The sequence below is a fragment of the Aplysia californica genome, unplaced genomic scaffold, assembly GCF_000002075.1.
Source record: "Aplysia californica isolate F4 #8 unplaced genomic scaffold, AplCal3.0 scaffold00073, whole genome shotgun sequence".
Classification (NCBI taxonomy): domain Eukaryota; kingdom Metazoa; phylum Mollusca; class Gastropoda; order Aplysiida; family Aplysiidae; genus Aplysia; species Aplysia californica.
The window spans coordinates 1,538,935-1,552,492 of record NW_004797343.1 but is presented as its reverse complement, the minus strand read 5'-3'; the positions used below and the strand labels follow the sequence as shown (position 1 = coordinate 1,552,492).

At 39.7% G+C, this 13,558-nt stretch overlaps 1 protein-coding gene across 7 annotated transcripts in view; it reads right to left on the bottom strand.

The window, feature by feature from the left end:
• Positions 1-13,558, bottom strand: part of LOC101860963 (cysteine sulfinic acid decarboxylase) — a 30,470-nt gene that overhangs the window by 1,739 nt on the left and 15,173 nt on the right. For all 7 annotated transcript variants that reach the window (XM_005093976.3, XM_005093981.3, XM_005093977.3 and 4 more), the window contains 7 exons: positions 12,583-12,699; positions 8,928-8,992; positions 7,128-7,206; positions 5,909-5,990; positions 3,066-3,183; positions 1,852-1,906; positions 530-619 (listed from right to left, as the gene is read on the bottom strand). In XM_005093976.3, coding sequence (XP_005094033.1) covers positions 530-619; positions 1,852-1,906; positions 3,066-3,183; positions 5,909-5,990; positions 7,128-7,206; positions 8,928-8,992; positions 12,583-12,699 — 606 coding nt within the window. The remainder of the gene's footprint in view (positions 1-529; positions 620-1,851; positions 1,907-3,065; positions 3,184-5,908; positions 5,991-7,127; positions 7,207-8,927; positions 8,993-12,582; positions 12,700-13,558) is intronic.

Sequence of the window (13,558 nt, the reverse complement as noted above, 5' to 3'; positions counted from 1 at the left end):
GATGGGGGAGGGGGAGTGATGGGGGAGGGATGGGGGTTATTTTTAAAAGAATTTTTCTGTGTTAAATAAACATTACTGTGTAGATGTACTTCTCTTGGTTTGATTATTTTGAGCCTGTACCCGAAGTGCACTGGTGGTGCCTTTCCCAACACTTACCAGCAACACTGGCTCACCAGTGTGAGGAAATGATCGCTCAATTATCAGGCAGAAAAAGACAGCAGTTGTCAACCAATTAGAACACCGGTTTCTGTCAACATGCTATTATGGGATACCAACACGTCTGCCCCCTTTCACACATGTTTTCATCATATTCTGTGCTGACTTACTGACCTTTTTGACAATGTAGCGCTCTCTCTCTCTGAACCCAGAAATTCCGGAGGCCAAGATTTGGGTAACATTAGGATCAGGAATCCAGTAATTGGGTAAAATTATGATCAAGAGGCCTAGATTTTCAAAAAATTAGGATCAGGAAGCCAGGGTTTGGGTAAATTTAGGATGAAGAGGCCAGGGCTAAAAGGGTTCAACTTACCTTTCCAACCTCTGCCCACCATTCCTTTGTCTCCTCCTGACCTCTCAGTCTGGGCGGGATGTACCAGAAGCAGGCGTTCACAAACTGGAACTGTGGGGCACAAGGAGAAAGGGGGGGGGGGGAAGGGAGGGGAGTGGTTAGTTTTCATTTTAGGAGGAGCAGGAGGTAAGGTGGGGTAGGGTGGGGTGGAGTGGGATGGGGGAGGGGGACATTAGGGAGGAGAAGGAAGGGAACGGGAGACATTGGGAATTGGAATGGAGGGGGAGTGATCTGTTTCAGTTTCAGTAAGAGTTTTACAGCACTTGCAACACAATAAGGTCATATAAGCGCCAAAGATTAGAGGAGTTACAAAAAAAAAAAGAAGGAGAAGAGGTCAGAATGGTAGATGCTTAATAGGAAAGGAAAAGAAACCCACACCAAAGCACCGCACCCCGCAACCACCCACTTTGGGGAGTGGTTTGGAAGGATTAAAACAGGGGTACATAAAACTTTTGCGGGATGAAAAGAAGGAAAAGGCCATCATAAACACATTACAAAATTTTATGTTCGTTTTTGTTTTTATATAAAGAAAAAAAAAAAAAACAGAGACCCCCACACAGCGGGGGGGGGGGGCGACAGATATGAGAGAGAGAGAGAGAGAGAGAGAGAGAGAGAGAGAGAGAGAGAGAGAGAGAGAGTGAGGGAGGGGGGTGGGTTTGAGGGGGATAGATAGATAGATAGATAGATAGATAGACAGATAGATAGAGAGAGAGAGAGAGAGAGAGAGAGAGAGAGAGAGAGAGAGAGAGAGAGAGAGAGAGAGAGAGAGAGAGAGAGAGAGAGAGAGAGAAAAAATATAGAGAGAGAGTCAGACAAGCAGAGAGAGATAAACAGAGAGACTGACCCAGACACAGACTGAGAGAGTCTCAGATGTGCAATTTTTCTTTTCTTTTTTTAACAAAGCCAAAGAAGCACAAATCACTCTCTCTCCCTGCCCCTCTGTCCCACTCCATCTGTCTGTCTGTCTGTCGGTCTGTCTGTTTCACTGACGTACTACATTTTAAAAAATCCTTTCTATCTAACGTTTTTTTTTTTTAATGCAAGGGAGGAAATGGGATGTGGCAATGTGTACAGAAGATTGTCTTATACATGTGGTTCTTAGAAAAAGGTTGTTGTCTTATACAGGTGGCTGTTACAACAGGTTATTGTCTTTAATCAGTGGCTGTAAAAACCGTTTCTACTTTAGGAAACTCCTTACCTCCTTATACAGGTGGCTGTTACAACAGGTTATTGTCTTTAATCAGTGGCTGTAAAAACCGTTTCTACTTTAGGAAACTCCTTACCTCTGGCATGATAAGCCTAAAGCCTTCAGTTGTCTTCACTTTCTCCTGCAGATATCTGAAGACCCAACCAATAAAAAAAAAGTTAACAGCTAAAATTTTAGACTGTTTTCAGTCAGTTTTCATCACAGTTCTGCATACACACTCAAAGACACAAAGAGCTCCTTTGAAGGAGAAATCAATTACATGAACCAAAAAATAAAGAGATCTAAATATTAATGATTCTACTCCTTGCTTCCTCTTGGTGTTTAAATTATTATCGCTGTATTTTTAAATTCATATTTTCATAGTCAATAACTGTCAGATCTAAATATGATTATTTATGAGGCACCCAAAAAGGGACGCGGAACCAAAACAAATAAACAAACAAACAAACAAACAAAGAAAACAGATGATTTTGAAGGTGAAGCATCATGCTGTTTGTGAGAACAGACATGGGGGAAAAAAAATCCCAAATACCAAAACAAAAAATGAATTGATTTTGGAGGAGGAGAGCCATGATACTTGGTGGAACAAGAAGTAATGAGAAACAAAGCAAAACTCAACACCTTTCATGCCTTTTCAAAAGCAGATTTCTGTGTGGATTTCACTGAACAAAGTTGAAGAAAAATCTGCAGTCTCCAAGGACACTAAAGCTTTGGAAGTCATTAAACTTTGGTGGCCATCTTCTTTCTAATTTTACCTCGGACACAGGATAACCCCCCTCCCCCAAACATTTTCAGTTGCAAATATCTTGAATTCTATTCAATATCGCAAGGGTTTTTTTTTTTTCATTAAAAGCAAGACAAATGAACACACTTAAAGATGATACATGCACCAATAATTTCCTATGGCCAAAAATTGAAGAGTGTCTGATCCCATCTCATCTTATACCTGGAACCTGGAGGTCATCTCTCACTCGAGAGGTTGGCATGTAACGACCCTCCATCCTTCAAGGCCGTGAACTGCCATAGCACATTTTGCTATATATCCAGGTCAGTCCATGTCTTAATGCTGTCCATCTATGTTGCTCTTTGTTTACCCCTAGCTCTCCTGCCCCACATCCTTCCTTCAAGTACCTCTTTCACACTGGTCGCCTGTTGTTTTAAGAGACCAAAGTATTGTATTTTTCTATATTTAATTTTTTAAAGCAGGGTTAGTCTTGTGTGGAGAATCTGACACACCTCACTGTTGGTCTTGTTTGCATTCTGGGCTATAGACTGGATCTTGATAGTTACCTGACATTGTCAAAGGCTCGGTCCACTCTAGCCTCAAAGCCACTGTCACCAAAGGCTTTCCACTGTAGCCACAATTTGACCACGTCCACCTTCCGGCCACACTGGACAGTCTTGTCACCTGTACCAAGAGGGCGTAGAGGTGGGGTGGAGGAGGGTGGGGGTGGAGAGGGTAAGAGGGAAGGGGGTGTAGACATTTCAAGTTGAAAGAATGACAGAGTTTTAATTCCACTTTGTGCGAGAATTGAGTTACACACAACACATTTCTGACATAGATGCCCAAAACAGGGTGTCAAAGGTTCGAAGCAAGATGACCTGTGTTTTTTTAAAGTTAAGCACTTAACAAATAAGCTGAAAAACATTTTAGCTGTAAGAGAATGAATCTTTAAATCCCATTTTCTCAAAACTATGATTCGTGGGGTTAAAACCCTTTTATTCTAAGGTTGTCATTTGTCTCCGTCTTTGGCTTAGAGTAAAGAGGAGCACATTTTAATACTAACAGAAACGTGATTTGGTGATAAAAAGAAGTGAAAGCTACCAGTGATGTCTTTTAATCATTCCCATGAAAGTTTGTTTTTTCAGTAGCAATAGCCAGCCTTTCTAAACATAAAAGGATCATTTGGAAGGCAGCACAATAGAAATTGTGGAAAGAGTGAAGACAATGGAAGAAGAAGAGAGAAAGAGAGAATTTTTAGTATTTTAGAAAGAGTTTTACAGCACTTGCAACACAATTAGGTCATATAAGTGCCAAAGATTAGAATTTTAATAAGAGAGTAACAGACACCAAAAAGAAGTAGGAGAGATAAGGACGATAGATGTTTGATAGGAAAGAAGGAGGAAACCACAATATAGCACCTGCCAACCACCTACTAAAAACGAAAGAAGAAGGAAGAAAGAGAAAAGGGAAAGACGAAATACCTAAGGAGACATCTTACACATACTCCAGAACACAAAAGTCCATGATTGCAACCTCTAGAGGGCTTGTATCGTCTACTGAACTGCAGTAGGATCATTTGAGTTTGAATTAAACAGAGCACATTTACATGATAACTGGCATTTAGAACAGGAATGTGTAAGATAGAAGCAAAAAAGAGAAAGAAACGAAGTAAGAGCTGGTAGTGGAACTTTCCAACCACCCATAGTTGGTTTATTCCTTTCACCAAAATTCCAGGAAATGTGTGAGCAATAGACTTCGATGTTTTTTCACTTCTAGCCTCATGCTAGCCCCACGCAAAAAACAACCACATTTTACCAACAGCAAGCTCTATGCATATTGTAATCTACAGGAAAAATTTTAATTATTAATAAAAGACATAGATGGAGCACATTAACCCTCTTAGCGCCATAAATAGGTCGGCAGGTCAGCACAGCAGAACCAAAATTGTGGCCAGCCGATGGCAGCCAAGAACAAAATTATTTCAGAGTTTTTTTTAGAGATTCACCTGGTGTCACAAAGAAATTGCTTTTGCTTTTGCTTTTGATCTAAGCCACGTATTTCAATAAAATTTTTAAAAGACGAAGGATGTCAGCATCTAAATTTAGAGTGTAATGTTCTTATTTGACCCTAAACTAACAGGCCTGCAGAGGGATCATCCAAGCCAAAAGCAGAGACGAGTGGCTAAAGAGATGGGCCAACGCAGAAACAGGAAGATCTCTCTTCGGGTACATGGACAAACCCAACCCCAAAGACCAATCGAATCTCTTATGTAGACCTGATCAGACTTTGATCTTCAGAGCCCGCACAGGACACTTACACACCAACAAGCACATAAATAGAATCAACCCCATGTGGGAACCCCATTGCAGACACTGTGACTACCACGAGGAGACCGTTGAACATCTTCTCCTTCACTGCCCAAACCTGGCAGTTCTTCGACGCAGGCTCCTACACACACCTACAGACTTACAAAGCCTGCTCTACTCTGGGGCTGACCAGATGACAAGGACCTGTGGTTACTTGAGGGAGGCATTGCGCTGCCAAGAGTGAAATGCTCGCAGCTAAAGGGATTTGAAAACAACAGCAACAACCCAAAACTAAAGGCGGGTGTGCCAGGCCGGTAACAGCTAGTAAGGCTCTACAGCGGAAAAGCTGGTAAAAGCCAATATGGCAACATGACAAGAAGGCCTGTATAGGCCGGTACGGCCTTTTGGGTTAAACTAGAGCACCCACCAACCACCCACTCGCACATCAGCAAATAATGCCACCCCCGGAGCGATCCCCATCACCCACCAAAATCACCAAATCGCCCACGAGTGTGGGACACCACCCAGGTTAACAAGCACTGCTCTAGTTTATTTGTGAGGCATCGTTTTGAAATCAGGCACTTGTCAAAATAATGAAAACAAAGAAACCAAGATTTTTCTGGCTTTTGGGCTAATTTTTTCAAATGTTTTTTTTTTTTTGCACAGCACCTTTTGTGCCAATTTAAAAACACATTTCTGTGTGGATTTTGCTGAAAAACATTGATTAAACGCACAAAAAATGTAAATTTTCAGTTTCCAAGAACTTTCAAGCTATGGAAGTCACCAAACTTTGGCTGCCATTTTCTCACTAATTTTACCAGGTGACTCTACATCCTTCAATTGCGCATATCTTGACTTCTATTCAAGATAAAATAGATAATATTTTCACAAAAAGTTAGACGAATAAAAAGCTTTAAGAAGATACCAATAACTCCACACGCCCCAAAATTGACAAGCGCCTGATTCCACCGCGTTGTGACACATTTTTACTATCTTTAGTAATTGTCCAGTACAGGCAGTTTTTTGAAGGGTTAACAACAAACTGCACATAAACCCTTTTTGAAGCACCCTGCATCAGACATAGAAAAGGGCGGTTCTCTCACCAACATCGTAGGAGACATCATAGCACTTATCCGGCTGGAACAAGTACTCTGCCTTTGAGCTGTTGGCATCTAATAAGATTTTCTGTGCAGAAAAACGAAACAACTTAAGTTAAGTTTTAGTTTTAGTAAGAGTTCTACAAGGACTTGCCAAACAAATATAGGTGATACCCAAAGATTAGAAGTGTAACATACAAAGAAAAGAAGGACGAGAGATGAGGACAGTGCAGGTTTAACAGGAAAAAGGAACAAACCACATCACTTGTTGCATTGTGTCTTCAGTCAAAATTAGAAAATCATGTACTATCCACACAAACATATTATGCATGCATAAACACAGACATAACCCTACATAAATATATATACAAATGAAGATACACACGAAATAAAGTCACACACGCAAAAAAACAAAAAACAGCAAAGACTTGAACATTAAAAAATCAAATGTATGCAAATAAATGTAAAGTTATAAGACCCAAATGCAATCATGACTGATGCAAATAATTGAACACAAAAATAAGATGTGAGTACGCACAAAGGTTCACATCTATAAATATAACTTAATAAAAACCCATACCCAGTGGCAACTCAAAAAGACATGTAAATAGGAAGGTATAAAGGTAGGTAGATAGGTAGATGGGTAGATAGGTAGGTAGGTGGGTAGGAGCATATATAAGGATGTATAAATGCATGTATTCATACATACATACATACATATTATGTTCCGACCAACATGCTTGTATACGTGCATATGTGAAATGGGACCTACCTATGGTGCTTTCAAAACACCTGCAAGTGAAATTTCAATGTATGTATATAAGTACTCTATGTTGATGGGTTATGTTCGAACAGCCTCACTGGTTTCTTGAAAGTCTTTCAACACACACAAAAAAATCTTTATTGTTTAAATGATGAGGGTAAACATAAAAGTTATCCCACAGTACATTTATACTGTTTTATCATCCACTTGCATTTAACACCCCCCCCTCCCCCCAAGTTAACCTATTTCAGCGAGTTACATTATCAGAACATTAGTCATTGTAGAGATTTAAATAGTTTTAATACCCCTTTCAATGCTGATAGGTAGTTTAAAAGGTGAAACTTCTGAATTTAACATTCATTTCCGAATTTAACGTCCACCTCTGATAGGACTGAGCCAAATGGTTTTTAGAGAATGACACCATAAAAATTTAACAAAAAATGAAAAAGAGAAGTTCGCTACCTGATCATTTATCAGCAGTGCCGAGCACTGGACTGGTGTGCCGTAAATCTTGTGGAAGTTCCAAGCCACAGAGTCACATCTGAACACACAGAGAGAAAAAAAAAAGAGTGCAAATATTATATGCCCCCATCCACACAATAATTATTTTGACAATTTAGGAGGAGAGCTACTTCGATCTTGCCTGTCGGGGTCAATGAGGGGTGAGAAGGATATAATGTTCTAGCGGACAGGCGGGGATGCTCAATAATAAAAACCTCTTCATTTGGGAAACAAACTCATCTCTTCTGCGTACAACAAAAAAGAGCCTAACCATTACACCAGAGACTGGAACAAGCAAAAAGTGAATAGAGTTGTAGCTGGGTGGGAAAGTTCACGGTGATGTTGCAAAAAATAAACCACATTTTGCCAGAGAAGCTGAGAAGAACAATAGTTGTACACTCAAAAAAAGAAAAAAGTCAAATTTAAACTCCGACAAAACTGGAAATGAGCAGGTCACATCAGTAGGAATAAGGATAACAGATAAAAAAAAGAAAGAAAGAAAGAAAAAAAGAACATGGAGCATTTTGTAGAGATTGAATATGCGCTATACGAAAGGAATTTTAATTATTAAAAGCAATTATCAGTATTATCAGAAGACATTAAAACACCTTGTCTCTAAAAATTGTATTCCCAACCCCCTCTATTAAAATATCAACTTAAAAAACAATCCATAGTATATTCAAATCCTTTTTGCTCACAAACAGGTTCACTTGTTTTTCCTGCGCACCCTCAGTGCTTCCAGGTGATGAATCAGTATAGAGCGCTTGCTACACTACAGGTACCTTTCTATAGATGGTGAAAGATCTTGTTAGTTTGTTAGTGCTTGAGCATTTAGTCCGCTGCCTACACTGTATGCTTCCCGGGAAGCTGAGAATGTTTAAGTGTGTTCTGGGGTCAGTTCAGAGTGATAATACAGATTGTGAAGTGCATAGATATAGCTGTGCCAGTGGTTGCTAGGTGCCCCGGTTGTGGTTTACTCCTTCTTTCCTATCAGATATCTATCTTCCTGATTTCTCCTTTTTTATACTCTCTTATAAGTCTTTATTGTGTTGCAAATGCCTTAAAACCCGTACAAAAACTAAGATACTGTTGTTGAGCGAGGCTATGCTCGGCGTCGGTGGCCTAGTCGTTAAGTTTTTGGACTCGCAACCGTAAGATCGTGGGTTCGAATTCTGTCAAGGGCCCGACGTTGTGTCCTTGGGAAAGGCACTTTACACGAATTTTCCACACTTAACCCAGGTGGGAATGGGTACCCGGCTATAGACAGCAAAAGATCTTGTCAGCTTGTTAGTGTTTGAGCGCTTAATCAGTTGCTTGCACTGTATGCTTCCCGGGAAGCTGAGAATGTTTTGGAGTGTTCTATGGTCTGCTGGGGTAATAATATAGTGTAAAGCGCATAGAGCCTGCTGTTGAGCGGGTATATGCGCTATACAAATGCTATTTATTATTATTATTATTATTATGCTCTTAATAAAAGCTGTTTGTTATTATTATTATTATTACATCATCACACTCATAAGATAATTCCCAAGTCATTTTTGCCTGGTATTGAGTTTTTGGTTCTGAAATGAAGAGCAAAGCCAGCTTGGTAATATAGACATGGACAAAAGAATAATCCAAATATAAAATCAGTTGAGTATACCAAAATTCAAGATTTTCGCAGTCAGCTGTTTAAAAAAACACCTTTTTTTTCTCATTTTCTCAGAAAGGCTAAAAACGACTCAGGCATTATTTTTTGACTACATCTAATATTGATCTTACAGGTGGACGCCGTCCATCAGATGTCTGTGTTTCTTGGACAGCAAAGTGCCACCACCCCAGCAAGCCTGTTCAGACAACAAGAAGCAAAGACGTTTTAGAAATGGTTTTTCGATCTCATTTTAAGCTCATTTGATAATAAAGCCTTATATAAATGAAAGAATTCTTTTCAAAAAGTAAAAACAATAATTGGGGGCTCTCATGGCCTAGAGGTTAAGGTGTTCGTCTTTCATTCGGGTCGTGACGGAAAAATTTTCTTCTCTACAATTGTCTCCTTTCACCTCTTTTCCTGCTCTCTAGCAATGTTCTGTCACCTGCTTTTGTCTCCACTTTCTGCTTGCACCCCCTCACCTCCTTTAATAATAATAATGGATTGCATTTATATAGCGCATATCCACTTATGCAATGCTCTATGCGCTTAACATGATACATATAATGGATTTACAAATCAATTTTAAAGATACAAAGTGTTACATACTCATGCAAACACATATTCACTCACGCACGCACCACACACATATACATACTCACATACACACATACATACATATGCACATACGCACATACAAACTCACAACGATCTACAGCTTGGATGCATTCTGTCTAATCGAAATATGATGAAAATAGAAATGATTTTAGTTTCTTCTTAAAAATTTCTAGATTTTCTGCTTCTCTGATAGTTTTTGGAAACCTATTCCAAACAAGTGGGGCAAAATATGAAAAAGAGCGTTGGTCATATGATTTGAAATTTATTTTAGGCTTAACAAGGGTTGTTTTGTCACTAGATGATCTGAGTGTTCTAGGAGGCACATAGGGTATTAAAAGCTGTTTTAGATAGTCCAGTGATAAATCATTTAAGCACCTGTAGCAAGTTAAACAGATTTTATATATGATACGCTCTTTCACTGGGAGCCAGTGTAATGCTTTTAAAATAGGAGTCACATGATCATGCTTTAGTTTTTTAGTAATTATTTTGGCAGCAATATTTTGTACTCTTTGTAGTTGTTGTAACTGTTCATCAGGTACACCAGCCAGTAAGGAATTGCAATAATCAATCCTTGACAATATAAGTGATGTTATTAAAGTTTTGGTGACACCAACAGATAGATATTTTCTAATGCTCCCTATTTTCTTCAGCTGGAGATATAGATTTTTACAAAGATTGGATACATGGTATTTCATTGACATATCTTGATCTAGCACCACACCTAAATTTCTTATTTTAGTTTGGGCTGATATTTCGTGGCCATTGATGTTTATTCTGATGTTGTCGATTTCATTGCATGCGCTGCTACGAAGAAATAATATTTCGGTCTTATCCTCATTTAATTTTAATTTGTTCTTGAACATCCATTTTCTTATATCATTGATACATCTGGCGATTCTATCTATGAGATTGTGTACATTGTCAGTTGTAGTGAATCCATACAGCTGTGTATCGTCTGCATAAAGATGGTAATTGAGGGCATATAAAGAAATTATTGATGACAGACTTTGCGTGTACATTGTAAAGATGACAGGACCAAGGACCGAACCCTGAGGAACTCCGTATTTTAGAGGTAACCTATCTGACACATCATTGCCAATTTTCACTGACATAAATCTATTGTCTAGATATGATTTAAACCACATTAGAACAGTACCTGATAGTAAAAATGACTTTTCCAATCTCTCTAGTAAAATTTCGTGGTCGATCGTATCGAACGCCGCTGACAAATCAAGCAGAACCAAAACACAGACTTTTTTATTATCGATTTCATTTAAAACATCCTTTGCCCCCTCCTCTGGGTCCTGACTCTTTCCGCAGCCTTTTTAGTGATACTCCTTGGCTCATTCTTACTGCTGTCTTTCAGCCACACCCCTGATCTTCTGGTAGGAATGATCCCACCTAGCCTTCTCGGACAAGGGCGGAAAATCTCGGATGTCCCGTGTGCAAGTTGCGCATATTAAAGATCCCTTGGTGGTCTAATATCAATAAGAGTAGACTTTGGCTGCCACCAGGGCAAAATAAAAAATTTCTTACCAACTGAATATGTTTAATGTATCCCGCGTGCTCATATGACCTTATGCAGTTGAGAATGCAGTCTAGTAAAACACTTTCCAAAAAAACAACCAATGATTAAAAAAGTGATAACAATAAAAAAGTATAAAAAAAACAAAACGAATTAAAAGTTTTTAAAAATAAAAGAAATGGCAACAATAATAAAACAGTTAAAAAGGGATTATAAAATTGTAAAAAATAAAAGAAATGATAACAATAATAAAACTAAAAAAAGGAATTATAGAAAAAAAAAGAAATAATAACATCGAAGCTTATCTATAATATAGCGCCCATCCATGTGTGGTTCTACATTCTAAGTGCTTATCAACATATTATGTTTAGAAACCAAGGCAAAACTAGATTTATGTTGCAGAGGCTGCTCAAATGAAGAAAAAAAAAAGGTGGGGGAGGGGTGGGGGGGAATTATGTGAATTTGGTTTACCACTGTTTTCGGATCAATGATGAACCAACCATGTAGGCTACAGTTTAAGTGGACTCCACTCAACATGTACTTATTAAAATATTATATTAAATGAATGTCCCTGTTTGAGTGTTAGTGTATGTTAGTGTGTGCGAGTGTGTGCGTGCATGTGTGTGTGCGTGTGTGTGTGTGTGTGCGTGCCTGCGTGTGTGCATGCATGAGCGTTTCTCTCTCTCCTTCCCTCCTAAACTTTAAAAGGAGCAGGAGTTTGATCAACTGTCTGTCTGTCTGTTATACTTTACTTTCACCCGTCTGAGAGTGTTATTGCATTACTTATTGAATGCTCTGTGTATGATAGTACAAAAACTCCCCCCAAGATTAATAAAGTCATTTAATTAACAGCCTGGAGTTTTATTCTAAAAGACAGTATATCCAGTTTTGGATGTAATTCATTTATCCATTTCATCTGACAGTTTACAACATAGTGCATATTTCTGCCTTAGTCTGGAAGGAAGGATAAGGGAAGAGGGAGATGGAGGAATGAGGAGGGAGGAGGAAGAGAGAGGGAGAGTGGGAAGGAGAAAGGGGGAGAGGAAGAAATAACTTGAGATTAGTACACAAGAAATCAAGAGTTTCAAAGATATTTATCTTAATAAACAAATTGGGGAAAGTGTTTTGGAGATATTCAAAAGCAACAGGCTGTTGAGGGGCAAAGATTTGTGTTTTTGGCTCTCCTGAACATTTTACCAGGCTGTCTTTTGAAATAAAACTCCTTCAGTTTTTATAGTAAGACTGTCCCCGTCGTTTTATGCAAGACAAATTCTGAAATTATGCAAACTGAGCCCAAAAATGTTAAATTATGCAATTCTGTTAATTTAAAAAAAGAATTATTAAGGAATATAATCAGAAATTATGCAAATAACGATCAAATTTTGATAAATTTATGCGGGGTGCATAAAACCACGGGCACAGGTAAGAGCTGTACGGCATGTGCAACACAATAACGTCATGTAAGTGCTGAAGATTAGAGGTGTTACAGAGGAGCAACAAACACAAAAAAAGGGGGAGGGGGAGGGGGGAGATTAGGACGATAGATGTTTGACAGGATAGAAGGAGCCAGCCACCCCAGAGCACCCACCAACCACCCACATAAAACTCCAGCTGCTATCTTTAAAAAACCTTTTCCACAAACTCACATCCGCATGCAGCCAGATCCCGTGCTGCCGACACACTTTGCTCAGAGCAGTGAGGTCATCAAAGGAGCCCAGAACAGTGGAGCCAGAGGTCGCCATCAGAAACAACGGAGCATAACCCTGTGAGGGAGAACGTGGGAGGGGAGGAAAGGGAGGGGGGCAGAGATAAGGGAGGAACGAAGAGGGGAGGAGAAGGACGGAGGTATGGGAGGAGAGAGGAGGAGGGGGAAGGAGGAGAGAGGAGGAGGGGAAAGGAAGGAGGGGGAAGGAGAGGTGAGTGGGCGGAGAGAAGAGGGGAGGGGGGATGAAGAGAGGACAGAGGGGAAGATGATGGAAGAAAGGATAAGGGAAGAGGGAGATGGAGGAATGAGGAATGAGGAGGGAGGAGGAAGAGAGAGGGAGAGTGGGAAGGAGAAAGGGGGAGAGGAAGAAATAACTTGAGATTAGTACACAAGAAATCAAAAGTTTCAAAAGGCACTAAAAGAAAAACACAACTCTTGAATTGAAAATCTCATGTAATCTTAAGTAAAATAAAGATGATGTCGGTGGCCTCGGTGGCCTAGTGGTTAGGCTATCGGACTCATAATCCTGAGGTTGCAGGTCTGGGTGTTCGAGCCGTGGGCCCGAGGTTGTGTCCTTGGGAAAGGCACTTTTCACGAATTTTCCTCACTTCCCTCACGGGAGAATGGGTACCCGGCAATAGACAGCGAAAGATCTATCAAGGCACCCCAAAAATAGCACTTCACAAGAGAGTGACAAACACGCAAAAGAAGTAGGGGTAAAATGACGATAGTAAGGACGAGGAAAGAAAAGCAGCAGTTCCCCCTTTGTTGTTCCGGCACAGTATTAGCATGACATTGATAAATCAGCCCATTTACAATTCTACTGTGCATAAGAACGTGTTAATATCCCCCATTTGGGAATGGCCTAAAGACACTTCAGTCAGTAGCACTGCTCTGAGAGGAGGGGGGGGGGGGGA